This window comes from Panicum virgatum, chromosome 9K (genome assembly GCF_016808335.1).
Source record: "Panicum virgatum strain AP13 chromosome 9K, P.virgatum_v5, whole genome shotgun sequence".
Taxonomy (NCBI): domain Eukaryota; kingdom Viridiplantae; phylum Streptophyta; class Magnoliopsida; order Poales; family Poaceae; genus Panicum; species Panicum virgatum.
The window spans coordinates 13,948,215-13,960,849 of NC_053144.1; the positions used below are offsets into that span (position 1 = coordinate 13,948,215).

At 47.0% G+C, this 12,635-nt stretch overlaps 2 protein-coding genes and 1 long non-coding RNA gene across 4 annotated transcripts; all 3 read left to right on the forward strand.

The window, feature by feature from the left end:
• The first annotated feature begins 1,393 nt into the window (after nt 1-1,393).
• Nucleotides 1,394-6,679, forward strand: LOC120650232 (methyl-CpG-binding domain-containing protein 11-like). The gene is made up of 3 exons (XM_039927271.1): nt 1,394-1,641; nt 5,255-5,396; nt 5,526-6,679. The coding sequence occupies exons 1-3, from the start codon at nt 1,528-1,530 to the stop codon at nt 6,263-6,265; spliced, it is 996 nt and encodes a 331-aa protein (XP_039783205.1). The 5' UTR covers nt 1,394-1,527; the 3' UTR covers nt 6,266-6,679.
• Nucleotides 6,680-6,784: 105 nt separating this feature from the next.
• Nucleotides 6,785-8,577, forward strand: LOC120650231. The gene has a single exon (XM_039927270.1). The coding sequence runs from the start codon at nt 7,194-7,196 to the stop codon at nt 8,274-8,276; it is 1,083 nt and encodes a 360-aa protein (XP_039783204.1). The 5' UTR covers nt 6,785-7,193; the 3' UTR covers nt 8,277-8,577.
• Nucleotides 8,578-9,957: 1,380 nt separating this feature from the next.
• Nucleotides 9,958-11,139, forward strand: LOC120650233. Of its 2 annotated transcripts, none has more exons than XR_005665539.1 (2): nt 9,958-10,581; nt 10,665-11,139. It is a non-coding gene; the product is annotated as an uncharacterized LOC120650233 (long non-coding RNA). The 2 variants fall into 2 exon arrangements; XR_005665538.1 differs by having other exon boundaries at nt 9,961-10,572.
• The last annotated feature ends 1,496 nt before the right edge of the window (nt 11,140-12,635 follow it).

Genomic DNA, 12,635 nt, shown 5'->3' on the forward strand with positions numbered 1-12,635 from the left:
TTAATTTTTTTCTCAGAGGTTGAATGTATGCATTTGATAATCTCATATACTTCTTTTTCCACAATAAGGAATTCTATGCTGTACTACAAAATTGACTTCTCTTTTGAAAATTCAAAATTGGCTTCAAAAGGTAAACAAATTACGTACTTCAAAAACAGGACTTGTTTAGATTCAAAGTTCAAAATTTTAAAAGATCTGTAAATCTTCTGCATAGTGTACTAAATGTAGTTGAAAAAAAAATTGTATTACACAAATAGATTATAAAATTGCGAGACGAATCTAATGAACGTAACTAGGTCGCGATTAGACACTAAATTACTACAACAAAATTACAGTAAATATATGCTAATGACGAATTAATTAGATTCATCTCATAATTTACAAACAAATTCTGTAATTAATTTATACTTTAAATAAAAAAATTCTTTTTAAAATTTAGAAAAGAAGAACTAAACACACCATAATGCTACCTGCGACAGATGATCATCTTAGAGCAACCATCCAATTTCCATTGACCATTGGGCAGTGAGGACGAGAAACTCTTCCATTGCAGACCAAGCGTAGCTCGGTTGGTGCGACCTCCCGGTGCGGAGTGCACCCGCCCGGGCTCGAGCCCGTGGTGCTGCACAAAAAATTCCTCTCGCTTGTTTTTATTTCCAAAGTATAGTGTGTGATCCGGCTTAAGTCATAAGGTGACAGATCCTTATATACGAATGGGGACAGAGATTCGAAGGTTTTCTTGATCTCTGTGAGAAGGTATTCTTTTTAATACAATACTGTGGGGATAGTCCTTTCCCCCCCACAAGTCAAAGTTTTTTTAGAAACTCTTCCATTTCGTCGCTTCCTCGGGCCACGTGTTCCTACCAGATCCCATCGTATCCCTCCCGGCCAGCACGTGCCCGGCGCTTACCTCTGCGTGCACTATTCGGGCTCCGGTCACTCGGAACTCGCCACGTTCCCATCGCTGACGAGCTTGGCCCCCACGCTCCGGCTGCGGCGACGCAGACCGGACAACCAACCCTGACTGACACGGGGTCCCACATTGATGGAGCCCACGTGTCAATGGCCAGGGCCCCGCCGGCCAGCGTGCCGTACTTCGCTTCGTGCGCACCGCCTATCCCACAACAGCGGACTAGAACCGTCCAGGGCTCGCGGAGTGCAATGCGGTTTTCTGCCACCTTCTCGGTCCCGCCGTTTGCCCCCCGAGGGGAGCTCCTGCGCGCGGTCCACGATCCGTGCACCCTGCGGGGCTCCCGCACGCGTCCGCGCTCTGCCGACAGCCACTCACGGGTCCGTGCACCGGGTCCATGTGAGGTCTCCGTCTGGCTCACGCCGTCTGCGTAGCCGGGACACTTGGAGACTGGGCCGCAGGCCACACCGGGAGGGCCGTTATTTCTGCCGTCCCCACCCGCCCGTCCGTTCCAATCCATTCCCCAATTCAGCAGCAGCAGCAGCAGCAGCACGAGGCGCCTCTGCGAATTCCGACAGCGAGAGCGGGAAGAGGAAACTCGAAACCCGGCGAGCGGCATGGCCACCGGCGAGGAGCACGTGGCGGCGGCGGCGGCGGCGGTCGAGGAGACGCCGGAGAAGAAGGAGGCCGGCGTAACCGAGCTCCCCGCGCCCTCCGGCTGGACGAAGAAGGTTCGCCCTCGCTGGCCGCTCGGCCTGGCCCCCTCCCAATTTCCTCTGCGTCCTCTCTGCTCGCCGCTTGCTTCGGGCTCCGGGGTCGCGCTCCCGTGGGCTGCGGGGGCGTGTTAGCGCGCGGATCCGGTGGCCTCGGGCTCGGGTCTCTGCGAATTTCGCCACGGTTTCCCTGTACCAGCGGTTGGGGTCGGGTCTTAGGGTTTCCGAGCTCGATTGAAGCTTGATTTGTGCCGTTCGTGGGGGCATCTGTTGCTATACGGAGTCTAGGGCTATATGCGGGCTCGCTTAAACGGTTTTGGAGCTTAATTATGAGCTCGTTCGCGGTGGCTTGCGATTGGGTTGCGACATTCGCGCCCGGCACATGTTCGAGTATTGTAGACTACGGCTTCATTAGCTCGCCCTGTTGCAGCTATGGTCTTGCTGCTCCACTCGATTTCTTTTCATTAGGGCATCCACTTTTTAGATGAATTAGGGTATCCATTGGATCCTTTTTAACCAATTTTCAGCTGCAAGGTCGTGTTGTAACCTTGACGTTGCTGGTCTGTTTCTGTACGATCAAGTCCTGAACGTGTTGAGTTCAAAAAAACAAAAAAAAAGGTCCTGAACGTGTTAGGATACCTGTTTAGGTGATTTGAAAGGTCTGGAGAGCATCCATCAGCTCTTATTGGGTTCTTACAAATGAGTACAGGTGGTGCCTAGCATGGTTCGTTCTCACGGTGAAAACCATTTTATCTTGGGTTGAGTCTGTCCTGGAAGTCCATTTGAGGTCCCTGCTTCATGGAATTTAACTACGTGCCATCCTAAACAAGTTGCCGGGCACAGCAGGTCTCCCTTTTGCTCCATGGGTGGTTTGATTGTATGTTTCAAATTCAGTAATGATTTGGAATTTATCATGTCACAATTTATGGAAATCTGCGCCGTACGCTTTCCTTTTTAAATCCCTGCTCGGTTGCTAAACGTTCATGATTTGGCATGAAGCATAATTGAGCTCGAGGCGGAGGCGGGAAATTCAAGCTTTTAAATCAATGTCTCTCGTAAAGAAGCACCAAACCAAAGTTTGTCGGTTTGCCCTTTTCCCCTGAGAATGTGCATGGAGCATGGCACTTATTTCATCAAGAGAAGGGGAAAAGAGTACAAACACTAGTCCTGGAAATAAAGGCCCCACCTCCATATTGACTTTCTGGAAAGTGGTAAACGGCTACCATTTAGGCAGTTAATCTAGCAACCTGGTGATAACTTGTAGCATTCTTGATTTGGTGAGATTATGAGTTTTCTGAGCTTGTGTGGTTTACATATATGATTGATTGCTTCCATTGTCGTTTTCTATCATAATTTGGTTTTTGGATTGCTGATTTTTCATTAATGATTGGGTTGGACTGGTCTACATTAATGTTGGGGAGTCCCTTTGACGTAGTTAGATGCTATTCTATATACCATGGTGTACATGTCCAAAACTTCTTTTGCTGCGTTGACTCGCATTGGACATGTCACATGGCAGTTTGACCGGTGTGTAGTTTGCGGCGCCCCAGCTGAGACACAATAGCTGAAGGGTGAAAGTGGGAAGATGTAGGAGGGCAGGTGATGTGTCCAGCCACGAGAGGAGCATGCCATGGCAGTATTGCTTTCCTCGATGAAACTGAGATTATCAGAGAGATGAGGTGGAGGCAGGCTATTCATTTTGTTACTCACTAGTGAAAGGGTGACCGCCAGGGAGGGATTTATGGGGTGGCAGAGCTGTAGTGTGTTGTTGAAGAACATGGTGAGGAAAGAAGGGACGGATGGTGGCTAAGTGCTTTAGTTCGTGGATTCCTGGAGGGATTTCGGACAACCACACAAAGGAGGAGGTGGGCTGGATGAGCCAGTGAATTGCAGTCCATCTCATCCTTAGTTTGATTCTTTTTAGCTTTTCATTACTGGAAACTATGTGTCCCTTGTGGATCTTTATGCACAACATATTAAAGAAGAGTTAGGGATCTACTCTAGAAAAATGTAACATGCATACATATATTTGGTGTAAAAGTGAAAATGATCATAAAGTAGTATTATTACATGAATCCCTTATTTTAAAAATAATGCGTGAGGGTCTCTTTTCATGGCAAGGAAAAAATTAAGACCATCCTAATTTCTGGAATTTGCTGAATTGAAGAACCGCTCCCAAGTCGAACACCGACACCTGCATCTGTGTCCTTTACAAATTCATCTGGTCCTTAGCAGCAACCTGACCAGTTTTGGCTTCTTTTATCTTGATTTTGGCTCATTTGGTTCTGTTGTGTAACTTCTTCTTCTTGCTTGGATTGTTTTCGCTAATCTGTGTGGAGGTTTGGTGTGTGCTTGTTAGCCCGGGGCCACTGAACATGTTCTTTAGTTGATTTCACGTCTACTACTTGTTTTGCATCTTCCGTATCTCTGCAATCTGGGTCCTTCATTTGGTTTCTGTCATGCTGATTTTATCCAACTAAGAGTACAGCAGAGTAGCTCCCAGGAACATCACATCACATCACATTTTTGTCAAATTGTCTACCATGAAGTAAAATACGATCCTTTCAATTATTCAATATTTATTAGATAGATAGTAATGGCCTGAAGGGGTGGTCCTGGCATATGGAGAATTCAGATTGCCAAGGAACATATTAGCACGCTGTTCTGAATGATTAGAACATTAAACATCATTTTTTTTCAATGGATCAGAACAGTGCCCTAGCATCGATGATTGATTCTCTTTCAGATTTGGGATGATTTACATTGTGGGACAAGTATCATATGGGTGTAATTGTTAATTCTGTCCCAATTATGATCTGGAGCCCTCTCCTGTAGACAAAATTGTTGTAGCTAAGAGCTCACTTATATAGATAGAAACTGGATGAGAATATTTATCATTTTGAACAAGGGTAGTATTACTCACAATTGTTTCCTTTTCTTTTTCTTTTTTAAAAGAAAGATTGAAAACCTGTTAAGAGCATGGTTGGGTGGTTTAGATATAATTTGTTCCCCTTTCAGACAAGTTGTTACTAAAACGAGAATTTTGAATTTGTGGTTCCAATTGGAAATTAGCCTTGCATCTATTTATGCGTTTTTTTGTATCGCCCTTTTCGTATCCTGTGTATTCATATTAAAAGTTTTTATTATGTCTTCTCACTAAAGAGAATGGATCTCAAATGGAATTCATTAACCATCTCTGCTTTGAGGTCGTATTAAGCCAGCTTCAGTAATTTCAAACCATCAATGTTGCAATTTCTGTCATCCAAGTATTAAGACTTGATGTTTGACAACAAATTGTTGGGAAAACTCATGTGAAGAGCTGAAGATTAAATCTATTCTTACCTCATTTTGAGAGTTGATCTATTCTGAATTTATGTGGGACTTTTCTGGGTTCAATCATTTTTAGCTGTGTTGTTGGGCATTGTTTCTCAGTTTGATATACTTGTTTTTTGGCTAGCTCTTTGTACAATGTTCGTATCATGTAACAAATGGATACTGGTGGAGTTGCCTCACATATTAGATCTGGAACACTGCCTGGAAAGCATCTAAAATTAGAGTTCAGATTCACTCCATGTTTATGAGTATTTTCATTGGATATTTGTAGTGCTAACTTCTGCCTGTGACATTGCAGCTTGCCCCAATTAGAGGTGGAAAGTTTGAGGTTATTTTTGTTTCCCCAACTGGTGAGGAGATCAAGACCAAGAGACAGCTGACCCAGTACCTGAAAGCTCATCCTGGAGGCCCTGCATCTTCGGAGTTCGATTGGGGAACCAGTAGGCATCTAGATCTCATTTATTAATAACTTCCTCTTAGTTATTCTTTTGTCTTTTTCATAACTTTTGGTACTAGTAGGACCCCAATATTCAAGGTCTTGCTGCTCCCTCTAAAAAGCTTGTAAGCAGGTGATACTCCTAGACGATCAGCACGCATAAGCGAGAAAGTCAAGGCAACTGAGAGCCCAGAAGGTGAGAAGACCCCTAAACGTGGAAGATCAAGCTCTAAGAGGGGCAAAAAGGAGAAAAAAGAAGATGCAGATGCAGTGGATGCCAATGAAACTGTAGGCCGTGGCACTTTGGAAGGCATTGATGTGGAGATGAAGGATGCTGAAAACGCCATAGAAGAGAAGAAAGAGGAGGTCCCCAGTGCAGATATTGACGAGAAGACTGAAGGAGTTGAAGAGAAGAAAGAGGAGGCCCCTGGTGCAGATGCCACAGAGAAGACTGAACAAGGCGCTGAAGGCCAGGAGCAGGCTAATAATGTCGCTGCCCCAGAATCAGAGATCAAATCAGATGCGAAACCAGCTGAATCTGAAGTAGCTCCACCGGCACCTGTAGTAGAGGAAGAGAAGAAAGAGATGAAAACCGAGAACACCCTGGCAGCTGAAACTTCTGTGCCTCTGGCAGCTGAATCCGCGGTGCCTCAGGCAGCATCTTCAGAGGGAGAGAAGAAAGAGGATGGTGGCGTGACGGAACCTGCTGTACCACCTGCGGCTGAGACAAAGGAAGATGCTCCTCCAGCAGAGGCAGCAAAGGAGGCTGAGAATTCGGGCCAGGTGAACGTTGCCCCCCAAGAACCGTCAGCAGCGAACTGCGACAACAAGGGGCAGATCCAACCAGGCGCCTCTGCTGTGAGGTGCACATAAAAGCCGCTCGGTCTCAGATGGGATGCGTCACCGTGTGTTTAGGACATTATCTCGCATTTGCTTTGAGTTTTGTAATCGTACTTAACCCGACAGCGCTGCTCAGCACTAGGCTGGCCAGTGTGTAGTTTCCCTTCCCTTCTGATGGTCGCGGCGCCGCTGCTGGGGGCAGTAGGCTGGCCTGTGCCGCCTTGGTCACCTGCAGCCGTCGTAAGCTCTGTACTACCTGTGTAACTCGTTAGCGTGCTCGGACATTGATCCCTGGAGAGGGCCGGAGGACGCAGAGGCCTCCGCCCATGTTGTAACGTGACGTTGTGTGTGCTGTTATGCCTTGTGTTTAAGAACTTATATTATGATCTATAAATAAAGCCGTAGGTGTGGCAGGTCATTGCCTGACCACCTTCGGTCACCGAATCATCCCTTTTTTTTTTGCTGAACCGTCTGTTATGGAATGGGATTTGGTTTCGAATTGTCTGATCAGATGTTTGCAGTAATTAGAGGGTTATGCGATTTCAGTTAAGCAAATCCTTGTCGAGTGTTCTTTTTTAACCTGGTTTTGGTGTTGGAATCTGTAGATCGAATAGTGTTGTTTTGTGCTGTGTGTCGAGTGTTCTTTTTTAACCTGGTTTTAGTGCTGTTGTTTTGTGCTGTATGTAGCCTGTAGGTAGCCGTTGCTCCCTCCCATCCATTCCACCCCCTTTCGTTTCTCCTAGCCGTTGCGGGGCACCCCAACAGCGCACTGCACCCTTTGGCGTCCGCGCCCACACTCCAATAATTAACAGAGGGGAAACGAAGAAACTGAAACCGTTGTCGCGGCATCCTAAGCTGAGCAATCAATCCACCCTCCCCTTCTCCACAATTCCATAGGATCGAGCGGCGATTGAGAGTGAGCGAGTGAAGTGGGAGGGAAGGGGGTGAGGACTGAGGAGGAATGGGAGGGCTCAGATCGAGAATCCTCAGGACCTTGCAGTCCTTCCCCAACGCCGCCGGGCAGTCCAATATCCTCCTCGCGCTCCCTCCCGGTGCTGGCCCCTCTCCGACGCCGGCGGCGTCGTGCGGCCACCTCCAAGAACCGGCGCCGCAGGGGAAGGTGCCGGCTGATGAAGCAGGGGCGGCGGCCGCGCACGAGGTGCCCGGCGGCGGCGCCGATGACGACGGCGACAAGGAGAACGTCTCTCCGGGGGTCACCCCGCGCAAGGCCAAGAAGATGAAGCTCAGCTCGGACCACAGCGACGTAAGCGCGGCGGGTCCTGGGGAGCCCGCCGCCGCCGCTGCCGCCGCCTGCTACCGCCGGCCGGACCTCGCCTCGGTGACGCTCTTCGACCCGGACCTGCTCGCGGCATTCCGCCGCGCCGTCGACGCCTACGCGCAGGCCCTCGAGGTGGCCAATCGCCGCGACGACATCGACGATGGCGACGACGGGGACGGCGTGCCGGGCGGCGGCGAAGGAGGGGGAGGAGCAGCGGGCGTCGCGGACCCTCTAGAGGCGTTCGAGCGGCGGTGCCCGCCGGGAGGCGAGCGCGCGGTGGTGCTCTACACCACGTCGCTCCGCGGCGTGCGCAAGACGTTCGAGAACTGCGCCCGCGTGCGCCGCCTGCTCGAGGGCCTCCGCGTCGCCTTCCTTGAGCGCGACGTCTCCATGCACGCGCCCTACCGGGAGGAGCTCCGGGCGCTGCTCTGCGGCCAGGACGGCGCCGCCGCCGATCAAGCCCCCGCCTTCCCCGTGCCGCCGCATCTGTTCGTGGATGGGCGGTACCTCGGCGGCGCCGACGAGGTGGTGACGCTGAACGAGCGCTCCCAGCTCTGGCCCGTGCTCCGGCGCGCGCCACGGCGCGGCGCGGGGGACGGCCCGTGCGCTGTCTGCGGCGGCGCCTGGTTCGTGGTGTGCGGCGGGTGCAGCGGCAGTCATTGGCTCCATGACGCCGGCGGCGCCACCGCCCCTACCGCCGCCGGCCGCGTGCCGTGCTCCGCGTGCAACGAGAACGGCCTCATTCCCTGCCCTCTCTGCAGCTAGCCCGAAAGCGGAATGGTATGTGCAGCGACCTGATTTGGGAGGCATATTCTGTTAATTATTTTGTCATGTGTGTATTATATAATCCAATTCAAATCATGTGTAATTCTAGCTCCCTTTACCAAATTAAGCGACAAAATTAGTGGATCCCAATTCCGGTGGTTGCTCTTGCTGCCGGGGTTTTGAAGGGATAAATTTTGCAGAGCAAGCTGTGCATTGTTCTCTGTCCATCCATCCACCAAATTGAACAGGCTATCTATTCAGTCCACTTTTTTCAAAAAATCTATTCAGTCCAAGTTGGCAAGTGATACTGTCCAAACTTTGAGGTTCTGTTGCTGTCCCGGATTCACCCGCTAGTGCTGTTGCACAAATGTGTGAATATGTCGTCTTTCTTGGGGCAAATCTTGACAGTGATATTGTAACATTGTACAGTCTAGTTTCATTTTTGTCCAATGACTTGCAAATGATGACAACGCGTCAGCTTGAGTAAATCTATAGCGCAATTATCAGAGAGGCACTAGGCACCTGAACCTGAAAAGGTGCTCGAATCTCGGCTAGACAGATCAAGCAACACAGCTCGTCGAAGCTCAAGCCAGTTCTGTGTCAACTAGCATGGCGAGGTTGAAAGTTTTTTTTTAAGTAAAATGCACAGTGATATTTTAACATTGTACACAATTTAGTTTCATTTTTGTCCAATGACTTACAAATGATGACAACGCGTCAGCTTGAATAAATCTATAGCACAATTATCAGAGAGGCGCTAGGCACACGAACCTGAAAAGGTTCTCGAATCTCGGCTAGGCACAAGTTTTTTTTTATAGTAAAATGCATAGCCAGTCATTGAACTTGGCTCATAGTGTCATCCAAGTCATTAAACTTCTAAAATGCACATTAAGATCCGTCCGGACTATCATTTTTAGGTTATAAAGCTGAATTATTTATGCTGATGTGGAATTTACATGTGTGTCCAATTTTTTTTTAAAACTTTCAAGCTCAACTCATAGTTTCAAAATTATGTTTCAAAACTTTTCTCCAATTTTTCATACAAAATTTATTCCAGTTGTTTTCTTTTTTTTTCAAATTTTGTTATATTAATTTTGTTTTCTTGCAAAATTTTTACACAAATAATTTGTACTTTAAAATATTTGTACAAATAAATTTTATTATATATTTTTGTGTGCATCTATTTTGTATATAATTTATATTCAAATAAATTATATAACTTTCGATTTAGCTTAAGCAACTATGGTTTGGACCTCACATGATACTATTAGCAAGTTTAAGGATATGAACGTGCATTTTGAAAGTTTGATCACCTATGTGACACCTCGAGACAAATTTACGGTCCGGCGGTGTATTTTACTCTTTTAAAAAAACAAGCAAAGTTTAAAGTGTGTGTTCATAATGAAAACAGAAATATAATAGTTGCCTTCTAAATGAAGCACAATTGTGCCATTAAAACATTATAAATGATTTGTTGGAAAAAATATTATAAATCCTTGCAAACTTTTTGCTCTGCGTGTATGTAGTTTTGTTTCTCACAAAATTTAAGAACCCCGAAGCCTTTGTAAATAAACACCTCCAAACAAAATTTGCACTTCGAATCTGCCATAGTGCAAGCAAATCAAGAACAAACAGAATGACTACACCGTGGCCATGATTACTCGGGGGTGGCATTGGCGCACACTCCGGGAAAAAAATTGGGTGCGCAGCGGGCGCACTGAGCTTCCCGTGCGCCCCCTGGCCCGATGCCGTCCCCGTACAATCGAACGGCGAAGGCTCCCTACGGCGCGCGGCTCCGTTTCCAGCTGGAGATGCAGCTCGGCTCACTTCCTTTTCCTAGTCCTCAGCTCGCTTCCTTTTCTTCACTCCTCTTCTTTCCGGAGCGTTGCAGATCGAGATCCATGGCCGGAGCCGCCGCGGATCCCCATCACCGGAGCTGCAGTAGATCCCCATCACCGGAGCTGCAGCAGATCCCCATCGCCGGAGCCACCGCGTTGCCCGCTCCCGGCGGTGCCCCCGCTCCCGCGCGCCTGAGCCGCCCTCCTCGTTGCCCGTCACTGCTGCTTCCCGTCGGGCCGCCATCCCCGTCGCCCACGGCCACTCCACCCGGCGGCGCCTCCGCCCGCCCGGCCCTGCGTCGCCCGCGGCCGCTTCCCTCCGCCTCCGCTGCCTCGCCCGCGGTCGGGCGCGGCTGCTGCTACCTCACCGTCCAGTCGCCCTCCCCATTCGGCCTCTGTTTGCTACCTTGTTTGCTGAATTGGCTAGGTCCATTCCATTGATGTGGATTCAAGTTTAGGTAAAAATGGTACATATTCCGATTAATAACTGAGTAGTCAGTAAATTCTGAAGTTGATTCATGCTAATACTCTTCTTCATGCAATTATGCAGTATCACAGGTTTTTGGCATAGACAGCAGGTCCTCGTGGCCTGTGTCTTGGTGCTTGCTGCTCACAATCTGATGTAAATTGTTCAACGTTAGGGCTGCAAAATTGTGTCTTAGTTATTGAGTTAAATTTTGCATTATTGGAATTTGATGTATGCAGTAGTTTTTGTGTCTAAATTTTGTCAGAGCTAAGAAAGGTCCACATAGTTTAACTTTTTGGTGATGCACTAATTCAGTAATGCTCTAAAGAATAAATATCAGCTATAGTTTGTACTGTATATAAAGAGTACCCGAGGTCCCAAACAAGACAATATTTGTAACATAAAGATTTTTTATTCCAGGTTATAAATCCACAAGTTCAGTTATGAACTTAGTATAAAGCAACTGTTTCTTCTCTTATACTCAGTTGATAAGCTGAGGAATGTAGTTTGTGATTGAGTGTGAACATCCACAATAAAGAGCTGAACTCTCTTGTGTTTATTTGGCAGCAGTTACCTCTAGTTGGTAGGCATGAGGCACCCAACGCATCATCGAAGATGGTGGCGACACCATGAAGTCGGTCCATGGGCAAGGAAGAGAGAAGGATGTAACTGCCCGACATGACATGAACTAGGGACCAATGTTTTTAAATCGCCTAATCGTCTGATCGAACAATGGGTGGACCAGACGACTAATCGTGATTAGTCGTCGACTAGGGTCGATTAGTCGGGTCCGATCGACCCTAGTCGTCCAGGACATTTAGGGGATATATATATATATATATATATATATATATATATATATATATATATATATATATATATATATATATATATATATAATATAGGAGTTAAGTCCTGAAGTACTAGTATATATTCTCATATATATTTCAGACCAAGAAAGTGTCTAGTTTTCTATGTCTAGTACTGAATATAGAGCAAATGGTGACTGCCTGGCTGGGAGCCTCTCCAGTCTTGCCTCTTAAGTTCTAACCCTAGTGGGCTTTGGGCCTCTCATTTTCTCACCAGCCCACAAGCAATCCAGCCCAGTTACACAAACCTGATCGAGAACACCCCTAGTCGGACGATTAATCGCCTCTAATCGCTGATTAGTCGGTCGATCGGTCGATCAGGCTTCCTGATCGAGTCGTGGACCCTAATTGAGCACGCTGGACCGATAAGGTCGATTAATCGCGATTAGTCGCTCGATTTGAAAACATTGCTAGGGACGCAACATTGATGAAGCTTCTTGTGCCAGCCTAGATGATATTGGTGAAGATTTATTTTTCTTGTGCCAGCAGCTGTGAAGAGTGCAGACGGTTGTGTTAACGAGAATTGTAGGTTGTAGTTGTACTACTAGAGAAGATTGCTGTGTATGGATGTAATAGTGGTTCACATGAATAATGTAAAATGTGATTTTTCTCTGAATAATTTGATTGTTTGCCTGAAATGTATTATGAACTATTGACTCGGATCCTTCTTTGCCTGATACTATTGACAGAATGTTGAGAACAATTATTCTTGCAATAAAACCATATGTTTTAGGCCACAAATTTCTGTTTCATTTTGAATATATCCATGCTGGAATACTACTAGCCTGAATTATTGGATACATACAATTAGTAAAACTAAGGTTCCTAACATCCTATTGCATCGAGGAGCTCCAGGAAACGTAAAGTGCAATTGCCCAGTAACTTGTTCTTCTTTTTGTTCAAACTTGACTACTTGAGCACTCTTCTTGCTGCTCGCTGCCACCGGGTTATATCAGTTTACTACACACACATGTTCAGTAAATAATTTATGAATCAAAAGGATCCTTGTAGCATTCAGTGGTACAAAATATACTGTTTTTCATACTATTCAGATCTTCACTCTCCTAACTGATAAGAACTCTGCAGGGATTTCACCAAAAGAACTCCACAATGCACAGAAAAGGATTACAAGCTCCATATTGCAAGCTCTTTTTCTCGAATCATATTACAAGCTCTGAATGCACAG